An 18,604-nucleotide genomic window follows, 5' to 3' on the forward strand; every position below is an offset into this window, starting at 1 on the left:
GGGGCGCGGGAGACCCCCGCTTTCGCACAGACGGTGGGGAGGACGAGGGAGAGCGAGACCCGGGGGGAGGGGCTCTGTGATCTGCAGAGAAAGGCTGGGCTCGGTGCTCCAGGCTCCATACTGGGTGACCTTGGGCGTGTCCCCCCCCCCCTCCAGGTCTCCGTTCTCTCCTCTGAAAATGAGAACAGCTCCTGGAAAGGATGGGGCTGAAGGGAAGGAAGAAGGCAGAGCATGGGGCACAGCGACGGAGTCTGTCCTGAGGCCGCCAGGAGAAACCACCTGTCCGGGGCCAGCGGCAGCCCCCGCAGGAAGAAGACTCGGACAGGACTCCAACCCCCCTGCGACTGCAGCCCCCCAGAGCCTGAGTGACAGGCACCTGTGGTTGAGCCCAGCCAGCCCCCAGAAAGGATTTTTGTTGTCTTCCGCCCCATCGTTTTGGATGGTTGATTACAGGATAAGGGATGTAGCTTTAAATACACACTGGAAAGAAATAAAATGTGACAACGCAGAGATGTAAGTAGGGGTGGGGGACAGCAGCGGACAATTACAACAGGGACGTAGGGAGAGGTGGGGGGGTGCTGAGGACCCGGTTGTTAATGAGCAGCCCCCGTTGGGCTCCAGCCACGTTCCCGTGTGAGAACACAGGGCCCAATGTTCCCACAGTTCGACATTTTTCAGGTGAAAACAGAAACGCAGGGGTGCCTGGGTGGCTCAGTCCGTTGAGCGTCCGACTTCAGCTCAGGTCACGATCTCACAGTTCGTGGGTTTGAGCCCCGCATTGGGCCCTGTGCGGACAGCTCAGAGCCTGGAGCCTGCTTTGGATTCTGTGTCTCCCTCTCTCTCTGCCCCTCCCTTGCTCTCTCTCTTACTCTCTATCTCAAAAATAAACATTAAAAAAAACACAGAAATCCAGACATTTATGAAAAATATCCACATTTTGAAATGTTAACAAATGGTTTCAAACCATTCTAAACCTGATCGAGACAATACTGCGTGTTTGAATTTGGCCTTCAGGCCACCAGCTGTCAGTCTCTCGTGAGGCAAACTGGAATGACTACTGTCTGCCTGGCACCTTCTTTTCTGGGGGACCCCCCCTCGCCCCACCCACATGGCCGTAATACAGCTCCCGGACCTCTCGGTCACTGTTGGTGGGTCCAGGAGGGGGCCTCTGACCCACGATGGTTTCATCAGAGTTCTTACCTGGAATGTCTTAACCAAAACTGAGAAGATCCTTCGTCCCCACCGTGGAAGAAAACACAAGAAAGGCAGGTCGGGAAACACTGTAGTGGTGACCTCCGTGTGCCAGAAGTCACTTTCCTACGACAAAGATGTCCCAAACAGAAGCAGAGAGAGTCCGAAGGGCAGCTGAGTCCTGCCCGGGGTTGGGGGCTGATTCTTCTCCTTGTTGGGGAGAAACCCCCATACGTGGGGGAGGAGACCCTACGTAGCCCACAGGAGAATGTCATCACAGGTGCTCTGTGCAAACTTGCCGGAAGGAGCAAGCCAGGCGCCCCCCAGAGTGTTCTTTTTGTCTGTTTGTTTAATGTTGATTTATATTTGAGAGAGAGAGACAGAGAGAGAATGCGCAAGCAGGGGAGGGGCAGAGAGGGAGACACAGAATCCGAAGCGGGCTCCAGGCTCTGAGCTGTCAGCACAGAGCCCGACGCGGGGCTAGAACTCACGGAACGCGAGATCATGACCTGAGCCGAAGTCGGACGCTTAACCGACCGGAGCCACCCAGGCGCCCCCCGGTGGTATTTTCGATAGCCACCAACCTTACCGGGCATAGCGTTCGGGCTGTGAATCAGCATTGGCCTTCAAGGCAGGTTCTTGTTGGTGCAAATTAGCTATGCCTGGTTTGTTATACCTGACCGCATGGCGGCTTCCAACTTTCTTCTCCTGAAGCTTATAGGAAATAATTGTTGTTCTGTTTACCGATTGGGGGAGGGGGAGCGGCAGCTGTTTTGTGGACAGACTGAATGCTTCCAAGTAAATACGATCTGTTATTAGGGTTTTTTAAACCTAGCTTTACGGAGCATTATAGTAAGGAGGAAACAATGTTTATGAACGCCTTTTGTAAAGAATGAAAATCTATTTAAGCGTGAAGGAACGTTATTATGAAACAGTCTGTGTAGAGGACATGCCAAGTGAGGGATTCGTTCATTCACTCACTCATTCATTCATTCGACAAATATTTGTGAGTGCATGGCACCACTCAGCAAAATAGGGGCGCCTGGGTGGCTCAGTCGGTTAAGCGTCCGACTTCGGCTCAGGTCATGATCTCATGCTCCATGAGTCCGAGCCCCTGCGAGGCGCCGGGAAGTGACCCTGCGACACCACCCCCCCTCAGAGCCAGGGGGTGGCAGCTGGAGAGGCCAGGAGGCCAGAGCCTCCCCTCTCCCTATGCAGCTGAGAAGGTAGAGAGTGGGAGGCAGCAGGTGCACGGATAGCGGAACATTAAAAATAGAAGAAACCACTGGGGTCAGAAGTTAGAATTTGGTGACGGGTTGGGTGTGGGACAGAAGAGAAGGGTCAAGGTGTCTGGCGTAAGCAGCGGGAGAACCGGGGCCTCATCCTGAGTGGGCTGCTCACAGGGAGGTTTTGGACATCACTGGAGAAGCACGTTAAGACACCCAAGCCAAAACGCTGAGCAAGCAGTCGGATATGGCTCGCTCTCCTTTGGGCCCCAGGACAGGAATTCCTTACCTTCCAGTGCGCCCAGGAGCCCTACACGGCCCAGCGAAGTCCACGGGCACCGCTATCGGGCGAGCTATCCCGGAAGTCACGGGAGAGGAAGCCACACAGACCAAAGTAAGACGCTTGAGCTACAGGGTTCCTTGAATCAACTTGAAACGCCTGATTTAACCTTCCTGCAGAAAGAGCCTCAAGACCGGGTAGATCACACACACAGAGTCCATCAAGGCAGGCGAGCACGCCATCTGAACCTGGGTCGTGCAGTGTGGGTATGTTTCTCTTCCCGCTGCATCAGCCAGCCAGGCAGTGGGGTTACGAATCCCGGGGCTGAGAATGCTCAAAGCCCCTCCACGGAGAGCCTGGAGCCCACTCACAGAGACACGGACAAGCGCGGCGGGTCACAAGTAGCCTGCTGAACAGACAAGCGTTTTACCTGCAATTCTTGGGCAGCGCCGATGGGGCCACAACGGGAGCATGTGAGCACCAAGGGGCGAACCCGGAAGTGGAACGATCACGTCTTTCGATTTGGTTACTCTCTAATTATTTGATTTGTTCCATCGCAGAGCCCAATTATTCTATTTACCTTCGCCATACCTAAGATTCTTCCCTATGCCTCGCAACCTACCTGCCTGCTCAACATCAAGTATCTTAAGCTGCTAGCTTGCTTCTTCTCCATGCGGACCACGCTTCATGAGTTTCATCGGTCCTGTTCATTTCTCGCGTCCGCCCTAGCAGAACTGAGTATTCTCAGATACAGCACGTAGGACTACAACGTTTTATTTTTATTATTTATGTTTTTAAAGTAGGCTCCACGCCCACGTGGGGCTCGAACTCACGACCCTGAGGTCAAGCGTCCCACGCTTTTCCAATCCAGCCAGCCAGGTGCCCCAGCTACTGTGATGTTTTATATGGCTACAATAAAATGCATAGGATTATAAATAAAATAAAATGAAATTAAAATATAAAATAAGATAAAATACAAAGTAAAAATAAAATCACAAAATAGGATTGAAACAGAAACGTAAAAACAGTTCTATAACAGCAGGTCCTCTAATGACGGCAACTTCGAGGGGCGAGGAGCCTACCTGCCAGGTGCGCGAAAACACCTGCGAGGTGAATCCGTGCACCCGATTCGCGATGCGGTGCCGGCGCCGGTCCGCTTGGGCCCCGGCGCTCGGGGACAGTCCCCAGGGCACTGGGGAGCTCTTACTAGCAGGGGCACCCGGGCAGAGCTCGCGGCGGAAGCAGGCCAGCCCCTCCACCCCGGGGACGGACGGGCTGGAAGGCGGAGAGAGCTCCACGCCCCGCCCCTTGCCCGCAGCCTCCGCCCGCCGGGCAGGCGCAGCCGCCGGCACCGGGGAAACACCGCCCCTCCGGCCGGCAGAGGGCGCGCGCGGCGGGGGGGGGGGGGGGGGGGGGGGGAGGGGGGGCGTGCCCCGAAGACGCGTGCGCGGCGGCCCCGCCCCGAGGACGCGTGCGCGGAGAGGCGGGCCCGAGGATGCGCGCGCGTTGGCCCCGCCCCGAGGACGCGTGCGCGGGGGGCGTGCCCGTGGCGCGGCGTCAGCAGTCCGGCGGGGAGCGGCGGAGGCGGCGTGGTCGGCGGCGGCTCCGGGCGCTTGGGCGCCTGCGGGGAGCGGGGAGCGGGCGGCAGCGGGTGTAGGTCGCGGCGCGGGGCTCCCGGAGCGGCGGCGGCGGTGCGCGGGGACGATGGCGGCGTCCTCGGACAAGCTCTACCGGGTCGAGTACGCCAAGAGCGGGCGCGCGTCCTGCAAGAAATGCAGCGAGAGCATCCCCAAGGACTCGCTGCGCATGGCCATCATGGTGCAGGTGCGCGCGGCGCTTTGTGCGCGCCGTTGGGGGGGGCCCGGAGGGGGAGGGGGACCCGAGGGGGAGGGGCTGCCCGCAGGGGCCCGCCCGCCCGCGAAAGCCTGCCCCCGGGCGGGGCAGGCGGTGCCGTCCGCTCTGCAGAGCTGGGGGCCGTGGTAGCTCTGCTTCGGGGGCGGGGGGGCGGGGGGGCGGGGGGGGGGTTCCTCGTCTCCCTGCCATCCGCCGGGGGAATGCACGCGTGGGCTTTTGGAGCTGGTCCGGTTCTGACCCACCTCGTGCTGGAAGGTTTTTGTCCTCCGTTGGTGATGGCGACTGGCGTGTAAGGATTCGTTTAATCTGGTTTTCGGTGTCGTTTCAACACTCGCTCACTCTCGGTTTTTTCTTAATTGTGCAAAACTATGCGAGTCCGTGTCCTTTCCGGAAACTGCATTCACTTTTGGCCTCATTCGTGGTTTGAAATCGTATTTCCCCCAAACTTTCCACGTTCACAGGCGCGCTCTCTTCCTGAGGCCTTTCCAGCTGTCTCTTTTGAGTAAGAGTGGCTGCAGGGGTGCCCCTCGCCCCTCGAGGCTTCTGGGCACGTGGGGGATGCCCCCGGGGTGTATGACCTAAAGCCCCTGCCACGGCGTGGTTGGGGGGGGAGCTCCCCAATCCCCCGGCCCCCAATATGCTGGTTGTCCCTGCCCTCCTCCCCTCCAACATGAACCTTCTGGTAGCTGTATTCAGTGCTCACGGTCCAGGTAACTTGATTTTCCTTCCCTGCGGTGAGGCAGCAGCGTGTTTTAGGATCAACCAGATAGTCTTCGTTGGGTTTTCAGTACTTAACCAGTTGGAGAAGGGTGGGTACGTCCAGATAGAGGCTGTGCTGTCATCGTACCCTCAGGGCCTGCCGCCCCATGCGTAAGCATTCAGTGAACACGGAGCATCACCGGGTTAGGTCCTAGGGGCAAAGGGAGAGAGACCACCACCCCACCCCCTTCCTTGGCAGTCACCAGTTTGGTTAAGCGAAAGATGACTGGTAAACAAACCCTGCCGTACTGGGGCGCGTACCACCCCAGAGGGCTGTGCACTAGCATGGAGTCCCTGGGTGGGAGCTTGGTCAGCATTTCTTACGCACAGAAGGGGCAGGAAGTTGAGACTGGAAAAGGAGACGAGGCCTGCCGTTTGGAAAGCATTATCTCCCACGGAGGCTCTCTGATCTTAAACCTGAATGTAGGGGCTGCCTGATCTTAAGCTTCCTCCCATAACGGTGTTAACTACATGGGAATTAACATTTTACAAACAATCTAAAGAAGAAGCTCCCTCACCGCAAAGGGGCTCTTGGGAGATCTGGGGGTTCGAAGAAGAAATTTACATCTCTGGAAGAAATTTACATCTCTAGCGGTTACTAACACTAGATAAGATTCCTTATCTCCTAATTGTGTATATAAGCAGCAAAGTAAAAATAAAATCTGTATCTGTGGGTTTTTGTCACCAGCAGTAATACTAATATAGATATTTTTATGTCACTTTACGTTTGTTGGGGATTTCTCAAAATAACCCGTTATGCTCATCAGTATTCAAAGTTACTGCAGTTGGGAGAGTAGGTGCTAAATCTTGTTATTTAATGCTTTAAAGCTCACTGTATCCCACTGAATTTCTGTGAATTTCTGTGTTTTGATGATTACTTCAGCCTAATCGGTTTCTCTTGTGAGCCCGTGTGGTCCATTGTGCATGTTTAAATTTCATTCCGAGAAAAGGACATTCGTAGGCTTCTCTATACTCAGCCAGAGAGGACCCTGTCCCAATAGGGAAGGACAGACCTAAGACCTTAGGACAGCCAGTGTAAAGCTTGAGCAACGCTGTTGGGTACAAAGGAGGGTTCCTGCATCTGGGGGAGTGGGGGATGGCCCTACGGAGGAACTGATTCCTGGACCAAATAAAATTTAGCATTCTGGGCCCTTGATGGCGAAAGAAACAATTATTAAATGTAAGTGGTTTTCTGGGACTGTAACTGGGGGTGGAGTTTTAATTCAGAATGGAAAGTCTGGTCTTGTAGGCCGAGCTGGTGGAGGTCAGAAAGAAAGAAGTCATTCTTCTCCCACTTGGATTTCAATACTTTTCTTTTCCATTTGTATGGGAGGATTGTTATCAGATACCCGATACCTTAGGTGGTGGGCCCTGAGACAAGCTCCGGGGATCCACTGGGCCTCTCAGCCATCGGGGAGGGGGGGGTGCTTTGGGCAGGGAAAGGGCTGTGCCGGGCTCCTCGTCCTGTGTTGGGCTGGAGCAAACCGCGGGTCACACACCCTGTGTTGTTCTGTGCTGTGTGTGGGGTGGCAGGCAGCACTCTGGCCTGCAATGTGCAGATGGAAGCAGAGGGGCCCAGTGAGGACCTTGGTACTCGGGAGGTGCTCAGTGTTTTCTGGGTACACAGATGCTGCCTCTCAGGGCTGCCAAGTGGAAGCACCGTCTGGTGACCTTGTTCTGGTTCCCTTCCTGCCGTGTCCTCATCAGTCCCAAGTTCTAGGGTGAAGCCTTGCTTTGATTAGGGGTCCTTCCTCTCAAGGAAGGATGGGAGCCCCCACAAACCCCCTCTCTCCTCAAGCTAGTGCTGTGAGCACACCCTTGGGCTGCACCTCTCGGTCACCCCACGCTGCGTCGGTGGTTGGGACTCGGCCCCCAGACCAAGGTTAGGGGGCAGGTGTGGGGCCCCACCAGAGCTGGGGAAAAAATGCCACGCGTGTTCGGTGCGGGGCGAAGGCAGTGGGCCACCTGCCTCCTTTGCGTGAATGTGACCCAGCATTGCAGAGGAGGATAGACAAGGGGCACCGGGGCCCGAGGAGCCACGTGGAAGCCACTGCGATGTGCAAGCACGGTGGCTGGACGCTGCTGGGTGTGTCGGCTACTTTGGTGGAGCCTTGAGACCCAGAACACAAGTCCGTTCTCCAGGGCCTTTTGTTGGGTTTGGAGGCCATCTCTTCCTTAGCAGGAATTCTCCCTGCCCTCCTCGGTCTCCCCTCCGGACGTGAGGTGTTCCTACCTGGTGCAGGACAGGGGCATTGACCGAATACTCACCCTGACCTGCGGGGAGCTGGGGAAAAGCCTTCTGGGGGCCTGAGGAGGTGGGGGCCTACCGAGTAGGGCCGTGGGGCATCTGGGCCCAGAGGACAGCGATGTGCTGCACACAAGGCTGCTTGCTCCAGAGCCCTTGGCGTGCCCTGGTGAGAACCTTCTGTCTGAATCTGTGACACTGTGAGGCCACTCCCCCGGGGTGGGGGGTGGGGGGCTGCTTGGGAGAACTTGTCTCTGCTTTTCCAGAATATTTCCCCTGTCCGACAGCTTCATCCGAAAATTTCTATGTGGTATTTATTTTTGATGCTGTTTTATTTTTATTTTTTTCCACCCGCATGGCATTTGGCTTTATCTTCTATAAGAGCAGGTGGTTGGGGCCTCCCTCACTTTGGTCAGAACCGTTTGTGCGTTTTTAGTAGCTCTTCCTGCCGAGTGAATGGCGTGGCGGAAGGACCTTAGTGTCAGGTTCGAGCGGGGCTGAGGCACTTGCCACCTGTGTGCCGCTCCCCTCAGACATCTGCGAGACGGGGGTGCCGCTTCTACCCAGAGGACGGCCTGTGCATGGCGCCAGGGACCCAGTAAATGCCAGCATTAGTCCCGCTCTGCCTGGCCCCCGTCCACACCCGCTCCGTCAGGCCAGACAGCTCGGGCTCTGGGGCAGGGGGCCTGATGCTGTCGCGTCGCTCTGGGATGCCCGGAGCCCGAAGCATCGGGAAGCCACCACGAGCAGGGAAGCAGCTTCCCCGTGACAGGATCTGCAGTTCCCGCATACTGAAGGCCGGGGTGGGGGGGGTGGGGGGGGTGGGCAGGGGCTTCTGTCCCCTGATCCTCCCTCAGAGAAGTCCGTTCATTCCACTCCCCTCGCTGCGCCTGCTGCCAGCCTGACACTGTTTCCTGACACATTTTCCCTTCTTTGCGCACGATCTGCGACTTGTTCTCATTATTCCAACTGCAGAGGTGCTAGAAGAGCCCTTTCTGGGCCACACGGGCCCTTTGAGTCCAGGCCTGAGTGGGGTGGCAGCTGGCTTCCCCGGCAGGCACGGAGAGGTGGGGTCAGGTCGCAGAGCAGGGTCCCTCATCCAGAGAGTACAGCCTCAGCACCGAAAGGCAGCAGTCTTCCAGGCGGTTCGGGAGGATCTCCAGAGATGCCGCGTTTCCCACTTTGTGTGTGATGTGGAGAACATGGCACGGCTGTCCTCCTTCTTAAGAACAGGAACCTCGGCTGCTGAGGCCTGGGCGTCGGCGGGGTCGGGGTCGGCTGCTGGCTCACCTCTCTCTCTGCTTCTCTCCTAGTCGCCCATGTTCGATGGAAAAGTCCCACACTGGTACCACTTCTCCTGCTTCTGGAAGGTCGGCCACTCCATCCGGCACCCTGACGTAGAGGTGGATGGGTTCTCCGAGCTCAGGTGGGACGACCAGCAGAAAGTCAAGAAGACCGCAGAGGCTGGAGGGGTGACGGGTGCGTACTGACCAGGAAGGCAGCGGGTCTGGTCCCCCAGCCCCAACTCAGGAGCTTCCCCGGGACCTTTTCTGAGAGAGCAAAGAATTGAGCCCTTTAGCTGCTCCCCACCCCACCCCCGCCCCCCCTCCTTTTCAGACGTGCGTGTGTGGAGAACATGATGCCAGTGTGTCATTTCAGGGGCACTTTGGTGACTTGGGATTGTCCTGTGGCGGGGTATTTGACTTTTCACGATGCTGGAAATGGAGCTTTTCTTTTTGGGGTGGGTGGGTGTGTGTGGGTGTGTGTGTGTGTGTGTTTAAGTGTTTAAGATTTTAAGTAACCTGCATATCCGTCATGGGTCCCGAACCCACCCACAACCTCGAGGTCAAGAGTCACACGCTTGGTGACTGACCCAGCCAGCCTCCCGGGTAAGGTAGCTTTTTCTTTTCTCGTTGCCATTTTGTTTCTCATCGGCTTTTTTTTTAGCGCGGGTTTAGGTTTGCAGCAAAGTTATGCAGGGGTGCAGAGCGTTCCCGTTGACCTCTTGCGCCCGCGTGTTGGCCACAGCCTCTCCCTATGTTGACACCTCGCTATCACCCAAAGTCCATAGTCTACATCAAGAGCTCGCTCACTGGTGATGTGCATTTTATGGGTCTGGACGGTATACAGTTGTCCCTTAACGTGGGTTTGAACCGTGCAGGCCCACTTGTACGTGGATCTTCCTCGATAAAATTTAGTATGGTACCATAAACGTTTTTCCTTTTCCGTAACGTTTTCCTTTTTTTTTTTTTTTTTTTAAATTATTTATTTTTGAGAGAGAATTCATGAGCCGGGGAGGGGCGGAGAGAGATGGGGAGAGAGAATCCCAAGCAGGCTCCTCCCTGTCAGCCCCGGGCTTGAATTCAGGAGCCGTCACTATGAAATCACGACAGGAGCCGAAATCAGGAGTCAAATCTCAACCGACTGAGCTGCCCAGGCACCCCCTGTATGGTTTTCTTAATAACGTGTTCTCATGTGTGGTTTACTTTATTGTGAGGACGGTATTTAATATGCACAAATCCGCGGAAGTCTAGGTGTTGATCAACTATTGGCTAGGAGCAGTAGGCTGTTGGTAGTTACCTTTTGAGGAGAATCAAAAGTTACAGGTTTTCAGTGCACGAGGAGGTCCGCGCCCCAACTCCCGCGTTGTTCAAGTGTCAAGTGTTGGAATCACACAGCATGTAGTCTTTTCAGGTTGGCCTCTTTCACTCTGAAACGTGCATTTCAGGGGTGCCTGGGTGGCTCAGTGGTTAAACGCCTGCCTTTGGCTCAGGTCGTGATCTCATGGTTCGTGGGTCCGACGCCCACCTCGGGCTCTGTGCTGACAGCTGGGAGCCCGGAGCCTGCTTCAGATTCTGTATCTCCCTCTCTCTCTGCCCCGGCCCTGCTCGTGCTTTGTCCCTCTGTCTCAAAAATAAATAAACGTTTCAAAAAGAGAAAGAAAAGTACGTTTCAGGGGCACCTGGGTGGCCCAGTCGTTAAGCGTCAAGCGCTTGATTTTGGCTTGTGTGTCCACGCGTGCGCACGCTTTCTCTAAGTAAATAAACAAAAAAAAAAAATGTGCGTTTCAGATTCTGCCATGTCTCTTCATGGCTTGATAGCCCATTTCTTCTTAGCGCTGAATAATACTCCGTTGTCTACACGGACCGTGGGTTGTCCGCTCGCCTGCAGAAGGACATCTTGGTTGTTTCCAGGTTTGGGAAACCACAAAACCACTGTAAACGTCCACGTGCAGTTGTCTGTGTGGACGTGTCTTCAGCTCGTTTGGGTAAATAACCAGGGAGCGTGATTCCTGCATCATACGGTGAAAGTCTGTTTACTTTTCTAAGAAGCCAGCAAACCCTCCCGGGGCGGCTGCACCATTCTGCATGCCACCGGCAGCGAGGGGGTGACTCCTCCCCAGCCCTCGGGGGTGTCCCTGCTGTGGGTCAGGCCCGTTCTGATGGGTGCGGAGAGGTGTCCTGTTTTAATTTGCAGTCCCCTGGCGCCGTGACGCAGAGCATGTCATCCTGAGCTCCTTGCCGTCTGCAGCTCTGCTCCCATGAGGACGCTGGATATTTCCCCCTTTGTCATTTGTCCTGTGATCATTGGGTTTTAGAGTTCTTTGTAGATCCAGGAGAGCCGTCATCTATCAGGGGTCTTCTGCAGATCTCTCGTCCCGGCTTGCCTTCTCTCATCCTCTTGGTTGTCACAGGGCAGAAGTTTCCGGTTTTAGGAAGTCCGGCTAATTAACAGATTCTTTCTTTTCCGGGTCGTGTTGCATGGGAACGCCATCGCCATGCCAAGGTCAGCTAGATTTCTGTCCCGTGTCCTGTGCTGGGACAGAACAATCCTGCCCTGACTCTTGTCTGTTCTCCGGGTACGTCTTTTACACTTAAGTCTGCGGTCCATTTTAGGTTAAGTTTTGTAAAGGGTGCAGAGTGCCTGCATTGATTTTTGTGTGCTGCTGTCCGTTATTCCAGCACCACTCGTTGAAAATTCTTTTTTTGTTTGGTTTTGTGTTTTTTTATTTTGAGGTGGGGGAGGGGAGGGTGCGAGAGGGAGAGAGAGATCCAAGCAGGCTGTCGCCGATGGCGCAGATGCAGGGCTTGAACTCATGAGCCGCGAGGTGATGACCTGAGCCGAAATCAAGAGCCAGACGCTTCACCAACTGAGCCACCCAGGCGCCCTGAAGATTGGTTTTTCTCCCGTATGTCACCTTTGCCCCTTTGTCAGACATCAGTCATTGGCGGGTGTGTTTCTGATCTGTGTGCTGCTCTGTTTAGCGGTCTGTCCTCCCAGCCCCACGCCGTCTCCATGGCCGTAGCTGGACCCTAAGTCCTGAGGTCAGATGCTGTCTGTCCTCTGACTTTTTCACCTCCAGGATCGTGTGGGCCGTTCTGGGTTTTCCGCGTAAACTCAAGTCCGCTTGTTGATACCACAAACCTAACTTGCTTCAGACGCCTTTGAACCTGAAATAGTTTCCCATCACTTGTCGGAAGTCTCCCCCGACTGTGCTCTTCTGTCTCTGCTTTCCTAACCCGGCCCTCCTCCGTTGAACCCGGTCTTGTGAGTCTGGGCCTCGGCGGGCGCCGGCCACCTTCCTCTCCCCGCGCCGGTGCTGGGCTCTCCCGTCCTTCCCCCGCCGCAGCCCGTGTGTCTCCAGTTGCCACTGGTCTGCGGGAAGCTGGGAGGCCCGGGACCCGGCTCAGACTCCAGAATGAGAGTAACGGCAAGTTTATGGATTTCGTAATGGGAAAAGGCACAGTAAGTTTGTTATAAATGTGTTTCGCTTGTGAAGTCATCAAGCCCCACGCTGGGCTCTGCTCTGACAGCACGGAGCCTGCTTGGGATTCTCTCTCAAAATAAACTTAAGAAAAGAAAAACCAAAAAGACAAGCCTACAGTCTGACAAAATACCTTTAAATAGGAGGAAAGAAAGGTTTCTGTTCAAATGTCGACTCACGTGTGTTAACGTTATTTCTTCCCTGCAGAAATGGGATTCTACCCCAAGTGCATCCGTATTAAATGCTTAGTTTTGTGTGTGTGGTGAAACACACATGGCATAATATCTACATCTTAGCGACCCGTAAGGGTCCGTTTCGGCAACGTCGGTATATTCACTCTGTGGTTCGGTCATCACCCCCCGTGGCCTCCAGAACTAATTTATCTTCCCAAACTGAAACTCCATACCCATCTGCAGCACCTGCCCGTGCCCCCCCCCCCCCCCCCAGCCTCTGGCAACCGCGGTTCTTTCTGTCTGAATTTGGCCACTCCGGTGCCTCGTGGGAGTGGAATCACACACTTGGCGTGTGTCCTCAGAGTCCACGTTGTAGCAGGGGTCAGAACTGCCTGCCTTTTTAAGGCCGTATCCGTACTATGGATGGACCACGTTTTGTGAATCTGTTCACCCACCGATGGACATTTCGGTCGTTTTCACCCTTTGGCGGTTATGACTCACGTTGAGGCAAACATCGGTGTACAAATACCTGTTCCAGACCCCGCTTTCTGTTCTCTCAGGTACGTGCCCAGAAGCGGATTTGCGGGGTCACACAGTAATTCTGTGTTAGATTTTTGTGTAACTGCCATACTGTCTTCCACACGGGCCGCGTGATTCTACAGCCTTGCCAGCAGCACACGGGTTTCCAATTTCCTGACACCCTCACCAGTACTTTGTTGTCTGGGGTTTTGTGTCTGTGTGTGTGGTTTTTGTTTCTCCTGATCATTCTAAGGCATGAAGTGTTATCTCCTGTGGTTTTGATCTGCATTTTCCTAGTGATTAGTGATGACCTATGTTTTATTTATTTAAAAAAAATTTTTTTTAATGTTTATTCTTGAGAGAGAGAGCGCGCGTGCGCAAGTGGGGGAGGGCGGGGGGGGTCACAGAGATTTCAAAGCAGGCTTCAGGTTCCGAGCGGTCAGCACAGAGCCAGTCACGGCCCTCGAACCCACAAACCGTGAGATCATGACCTGAGCCGAAGTCGGACGCTTAACCAACTGAGTCACCCAGGCGTCCCTAATGACCTACATTTTATAATTCAGCATTCATTTTCCATGTTGAGAGTCTTAAGGTTCCATCGTTATTTTGTGAAGGTGTGCGGTATTTGTTTATTGAAGGTTTGCTAAATTTTGTGCACCATTCAAGACCCTTGACACGTTGATGTCATGGCACCCTCACAGCAGCCCCGAGTCAGTTTTCATAGACGAGGCACTGAGAGGTGAGGTAACCGGGCTAAGGTCATGCCAAGGGTGCAAGAACCAGGTTCAAGTCCAGCCACGGGTTTTCAGCCGTCGCGCTGCATTGCGGATTGAGCCTCTGCAAGTTCTCGTACAGCCGGGGCACCTGTCCGGTTCTCTCATTCTGACAAGTGGGATTCCCGCTCGAAGCAATGACCTGATCTGAGGCCCTGAACGCCCGCATCGCTTAGACACGTGCATTTACGTGCCTGCCTCCACCTCCTCACCCTCGAGGATTTCATTGCTTTGTGCTCCTGGTAGGGGTGGGACACCTCGTCGTGTTTATCAGCAGTTTCGTTAATTTGGTGTTTGTGTCCTTGCCTCATCTTTTAGGGCATTTTGTCTTTTTTTAAGTGAAACGGAATGTACTGATTCTTTATCAAGATCTTTTTAATACAAAGGTTTCCTTTTTTAGTTTATTTATTTTGAGAGAGAGCACGTCACGACTGGGGGAGGGGCAGAGAGGGCAAAGAGAATCCCAAGCAGGCTCCGGGCTGTCAGCCCAAAGCCCAATGTGGGGCTCAAACTCATGAACCGTAGGATCATGACCTGAGCCAAAACCAAGAGCCAGATGCTTAACTGACTGCGCCCCCCGCCCCAGGTGCCCCAATACAAAGATTTTTTTTTTTAAGTACGCGCTACCCCTGACGTGGGGCTCGAACTCATGACCCTGTGATCGAGCCAGCTGGGTGCTCCTGGACGTTTCTCTTTGAAGCATATTTCTGTGTTTTGCCACATGGAAGCCTCATCCTGTTTGAAATGTCCTGTAGCCCTGTCTGCTCAGTCTCTGGTTTTGGTCTTATTCTTAACTTATTCACCTGGAATTTTTTTTTTTTTTCAACGTTTATTTATTTTTGGGACAGAGAGAGACAGAGCATGAACGGGGGAGGGGCAGAGAGAGAGGGAGACACAGAATCGGAAACAGGCTCCAGGCTCTGAGCCATCAGCCCAGAGCCCGACGCGGGGCTCGAACTCCCGGACCGCGAGATCGTGACCTGGCTGAAGTCAGACGCTTAACCGACTGCGCCACCCAGGCGCTCCTCACCTGGAATTTTTAAAATAATTTACATGCAGTTCAGGGAGTTTTGACAAATGCGTGCCCCTTGTAACATACACCCCATCGAGGTCGGGAACACTTCTGTTCCCCCAGAAAGTTCCCCTGTGCCCTCTCTCTTACCCTCCCCACCTGGGTAACCACTGCTCTGACCTCAGTCCCCACGGATGAAGTTGTGTGACTTAGGATGTCCGAAGAAGGGGGAGAGAACGTGCTCCCAGAAGCCCCTTCCCCACAGCATGGCACCTGTGAGCCTCCTCGGGTTGGCCGTGTGGTCAGTTCGTGCCCCGGATTGCCGAGGGGTGCTCCCAGGAAGGAGCACCGTCTGTTCCACATTCTTTTGTTGCCGGCTTTGGGCTGTTGCAGGTACGGCTGCGGTAAACATTTGTGTCCAGGTGTCTATGTAACACAAGCTTCTGTTTCTCCGGGTGACGACCTGGGAGTGGAGCGGGGGTTCACTCAGTAGGTGTGGGCGACTGTCCTCCCGAGTTGTACCCCCCTCCCCCCGCCCGAGGGATGTGAGCGTTTTGACTCGTCCACGGCCTCGCCCACACTTGGCCCCGTCATTCTCTGGGGTCTTAGCCACTGACGGGTGTGTAGTGAGACCTTGTGGTTTTAACTCGCCTTTGTCTTTTTACTGAGTGGTAAGAGTTCTTAGAATATTCTAGAGGCAGGTCCTTTATTAGATGGGAATAACATGTGAATACCTTTTTCCATTCTGGGGCCTGCCTTTTTGTTTAATCACTGACGTTTTATGAAGAGCAGTCGTTGATTTTCTTCTTTTTTGGTTTGTGCTTTTGCCTCCTGAGACACGTTTGCCTGTTCACAGATCGCGAAGATAACTCCCTTAGGTTTCTTTGGAAATTCCATAGCTCTAGCGTTCACACTTGATTTCTTGATCCGTGCGAACCGAACGTTCGTGTCGGGTGTGAGGAAGGGGTGGTTTTGTGTGTGTTCCGTGTGGATACTGTTTTGTGCCCACACCAGTTGTGAAAAGACTTCTTTGTTAAAACCAGCTGACTGCAAAACTGTAGGTCTGTCTGGACTCGGGCCCCTCGGCTGGGTGTCTTCATCCGTGGCCTCAATTCCTAGTTTCACGGGACGTCGTGAAATCGCAAAGTGAGTCCTGCAGCTTTGTCCTTTTTCAATACTGTGTTCACCTCTCTGGGTCCTTTGTAGTTCCTTACAAATTTTGTGGCAAACGTGTCGATTTCTTGCCCGAAGACACTTGCTAGGATTTTGATTAGCATCACCTGGAATCTGGATCAAACTGGATTGACGTACTGATATATTAATAAATTGAGCCAGTCCGTAAACGTGAGATATCTTTCCGTTTACTTGAGTCCTCGTTAATTTCGGCAACCTAACGCTTTCAGTGTAGAGGGTTTGGGTGTCTTGTAAATCCGTGATTAAGCATTTTATGTGTTTAAGTGCCACTTAAACAGACGCGTGGCTTACTTTTTTCTCTAATAGGTTTATGTGTATTTAGAAACGTTTTATATACTGACCTTCGGTTTTGCAAATTTGCTCAATCCAGTTAATGGTAGGAGTCGGTTTTTTGTATGTTCCCAAGGATATCGTGCACGTGCAATCACGTCACGTACAGGTAGAGGTGGCTTTACCGGTACACCTTCTGGCTCTTTCTTTTGCGCAAACGCACTCGCTAGAGCCTCCGTTTCAATGCTGCTTAGACGTGGTGGGAGAAGACAGCCCGTCTTGTTCTCGGTCTTAGGAGAGAAACATCCAGTCTTGGAATTCCTCTTATGTAAGAATCTGCCTTGGTCCCGCATCCCTGGCCGTTTATCCCCGAGACTTCTTACTGCGCGATGGCAGCTTGCCCCGTGACTCTGAAATGCCTTCACTGTGTTTCTTACATGTCCTTGTGTCCTTCTGTGTCGAGAGACTCCCTTTAATTCCAGCATGTAATTCTCATAAACAGAAGTGCAACGGAAACCAGAAGGTGGGTGTGGAATTTAGCACGCCGTGTGGCTTTCCTAATAAGCGCGGAGGAAGCGCTTTGCCGCGTGAGGGAGGGCCCAGAGGCGCCAGAGCCGGGAGGTGAGCCGGCACCAGCCGGAGAGCCCGTCCGGGGAAGGGCTGTGTCTCTTGCCAGAAAAGCCGCTCTGTTCGCCAGCCGCCGCTGGAAGCAGACGTGGGTGAGGGGGGCCGGTCGTCCCGCCTGAAGCCCGAGGTGGCCCGTGGACGAGGCCCCCGTGAGGCTGACGGGAGCGTGGCTGTGTTCCATCCTCCAGGCAAAGGCCAGGATGCAGGTGGCGGCAAGGCGGAGAAGACGCTGGCCGACTTCGCGGCAGAATACGCCAAGTCCAGCAGAAGCACGTGCAAGGGCTGCATGGAGAAGATCGAGAAGGTGGGCGCCGGGGCTGGGGCCGCCCGGGTTCTGGCGTCGGCGTGGCGTGGGGCTCGAGGAAGTTTCGAGAAAGCGTGGGTTTCGGCGCAGGCTTGGCCCTGGCGGTCAGACGTGCCGCGGAGACCGCACGGGCGTGGGCTCGTAAGCCTGGCCCGCGCAGCCACGTGGCATTCCGGCTCGTGGGTTTATTGCCAGTCCCGCGGGCCCTTCCTGGGTACGGACACGGTCCAGGGTGGGCGGAATTGCTGGGAGGCGCTCCAAGGCCCGCTCTGCTCGTGTCTGCTCTGGGCCGGGAGGACGTTCTCGGCGTCAGCATGTCCTCCAGTCCCCGGGTGGGTGGGCAGGGAGACGGCCGGCGGGAGCTGGCCCCATTTAAGACGGGACTGCTGAGGGGCGCCTGGGTGGCTCCGTCGGGTGCGCGCCTGACTTCGGCTCAGGTCGTGACCTAGCAGTTTGAAAGTTGGAGTCCTGCGTCAGGCTCTGTGCTGACAGCTGGAGCCTGGAGTCTGCTTCAGATTCTTTCTCTCTCTCTCTCTCTCCCCCTCCCTCCCCCTTCTTTGCTCACACTTGTCTCCCTTCCTCTCTCAAAAATTAATACACATTAAAAAAATTTTTTTTTAATAAAAATAACATGGGGCTGCCGAGGCTCGGGGTAACGCACAGTCCTCGGTGGCAGAAAACATTCAGACCTCACAGCGCCCCTGGCATGGACCCGAGGCCCCGCCGGCCCTCGTCACCCCAGGCCCCTGGGTCACCGTCCCTCTTCTTGGTACCGTGTACGGTTTTTCCTGCAGGGCCAGATTCGCTTGTCCAAGAAGATGCTGGACCCGGAGAAGCCCCAGCTGGGCATGATCGACCGCTGGTACCACCCAGACTGCTTTGTCAAGAACAGGGAGGAGCTGGGCTTCCGGCCCGAGTTCAGTGCCGGCCAGCTGAAGGGCTTCGGCCTCCTCACCCCGGAGGATAAAGAGACCCTGAAGAAGCAGCTCCCGGGAGTGAAGAGTGAAGGGTGGGTGTGGGGCCGTGGGAGGCGCAGGGGAGGGGGGCTCGGGGAGACCGCGCGGATTCCAGGCCACTCCCGTGCCCCCCTTTGCTGACGGTCGGCACGCAGGGGTACGGGATGATGGGCGGGGGCAGAGGACATGGGGACCTGCAGGGCGTTCCTCGCACGGGTCTGCTCCACAGACACCTGGGACCCTCTAGCCCTCCACCCCCACCCTGGCCCAAGAGAGCAAGGCTCTCCCGCCTAGGCCAGCCACCACGTTTCCTGTGACCCTGGCACGGCCCGCTCCCCGTCCCCGCAGCGTCTGCGCCTGTGGACGTGGCCCAGTGTGTCTGGGTCTGATGATGGTGCCGGGGGGGGGGGGGGGGGTGGCAGATGGCACGTCCCCTGGTTCCGCGCCGGGAGCGGT

General features: G+C 55.1%; 1 protein-coding gene across 2 annotated transcripts in view; it reads left to right on the forward strand.

Moving 5' to 3' along the window:
* Nucleotides 1-4,259: 4,259 nt before the first annotated feature.
* PARP1 (poly(ADP-ribose) polymerase 1) overlaps nt 4,260-18,604 on the forward strand; it is a 38,434-nt gene continuing 24,089 nt past the window's right edge. For both annotated transcript variants that reach the window (XM_086694303.1, XM_086694304.1), the window contains exons 1-4: nt 4,260-4,521; nt 8,869-9,034; nt 17,077-17,192; nt 17,987-18,201. In XM_086694303.1, the coding sequence (XP_086550429.1) occupies nt 4,402-4,521; nt 8,869-9,034; nt 17,077-17,192; nt 17,987-18,201 (617 nt within the window). In that variant the 5' untranslated portion in view covers nt 4,260-4,401. The remainder of the gene's footprint in view (nt 4,522-8,868; nt 9,035-17,076; nt 17,193-17,986; nt 18,202-18,604) is intronic.

The sequence above is a fragment of the Puma concolor genome, chromosome E4 (assembly GCF_028749965.1).
Source record: "Puma concolor isolate L17-30 chromosome E4, mPumCon1.1.hap2, whole genome shotgun sequence".
NCBI classification, from domain to species: domain Eukaryota; kingdom Metazoa; phylum Chordata; class Mammalia; order Carnivora; family Felidae; genus Puma; species Puma concolor.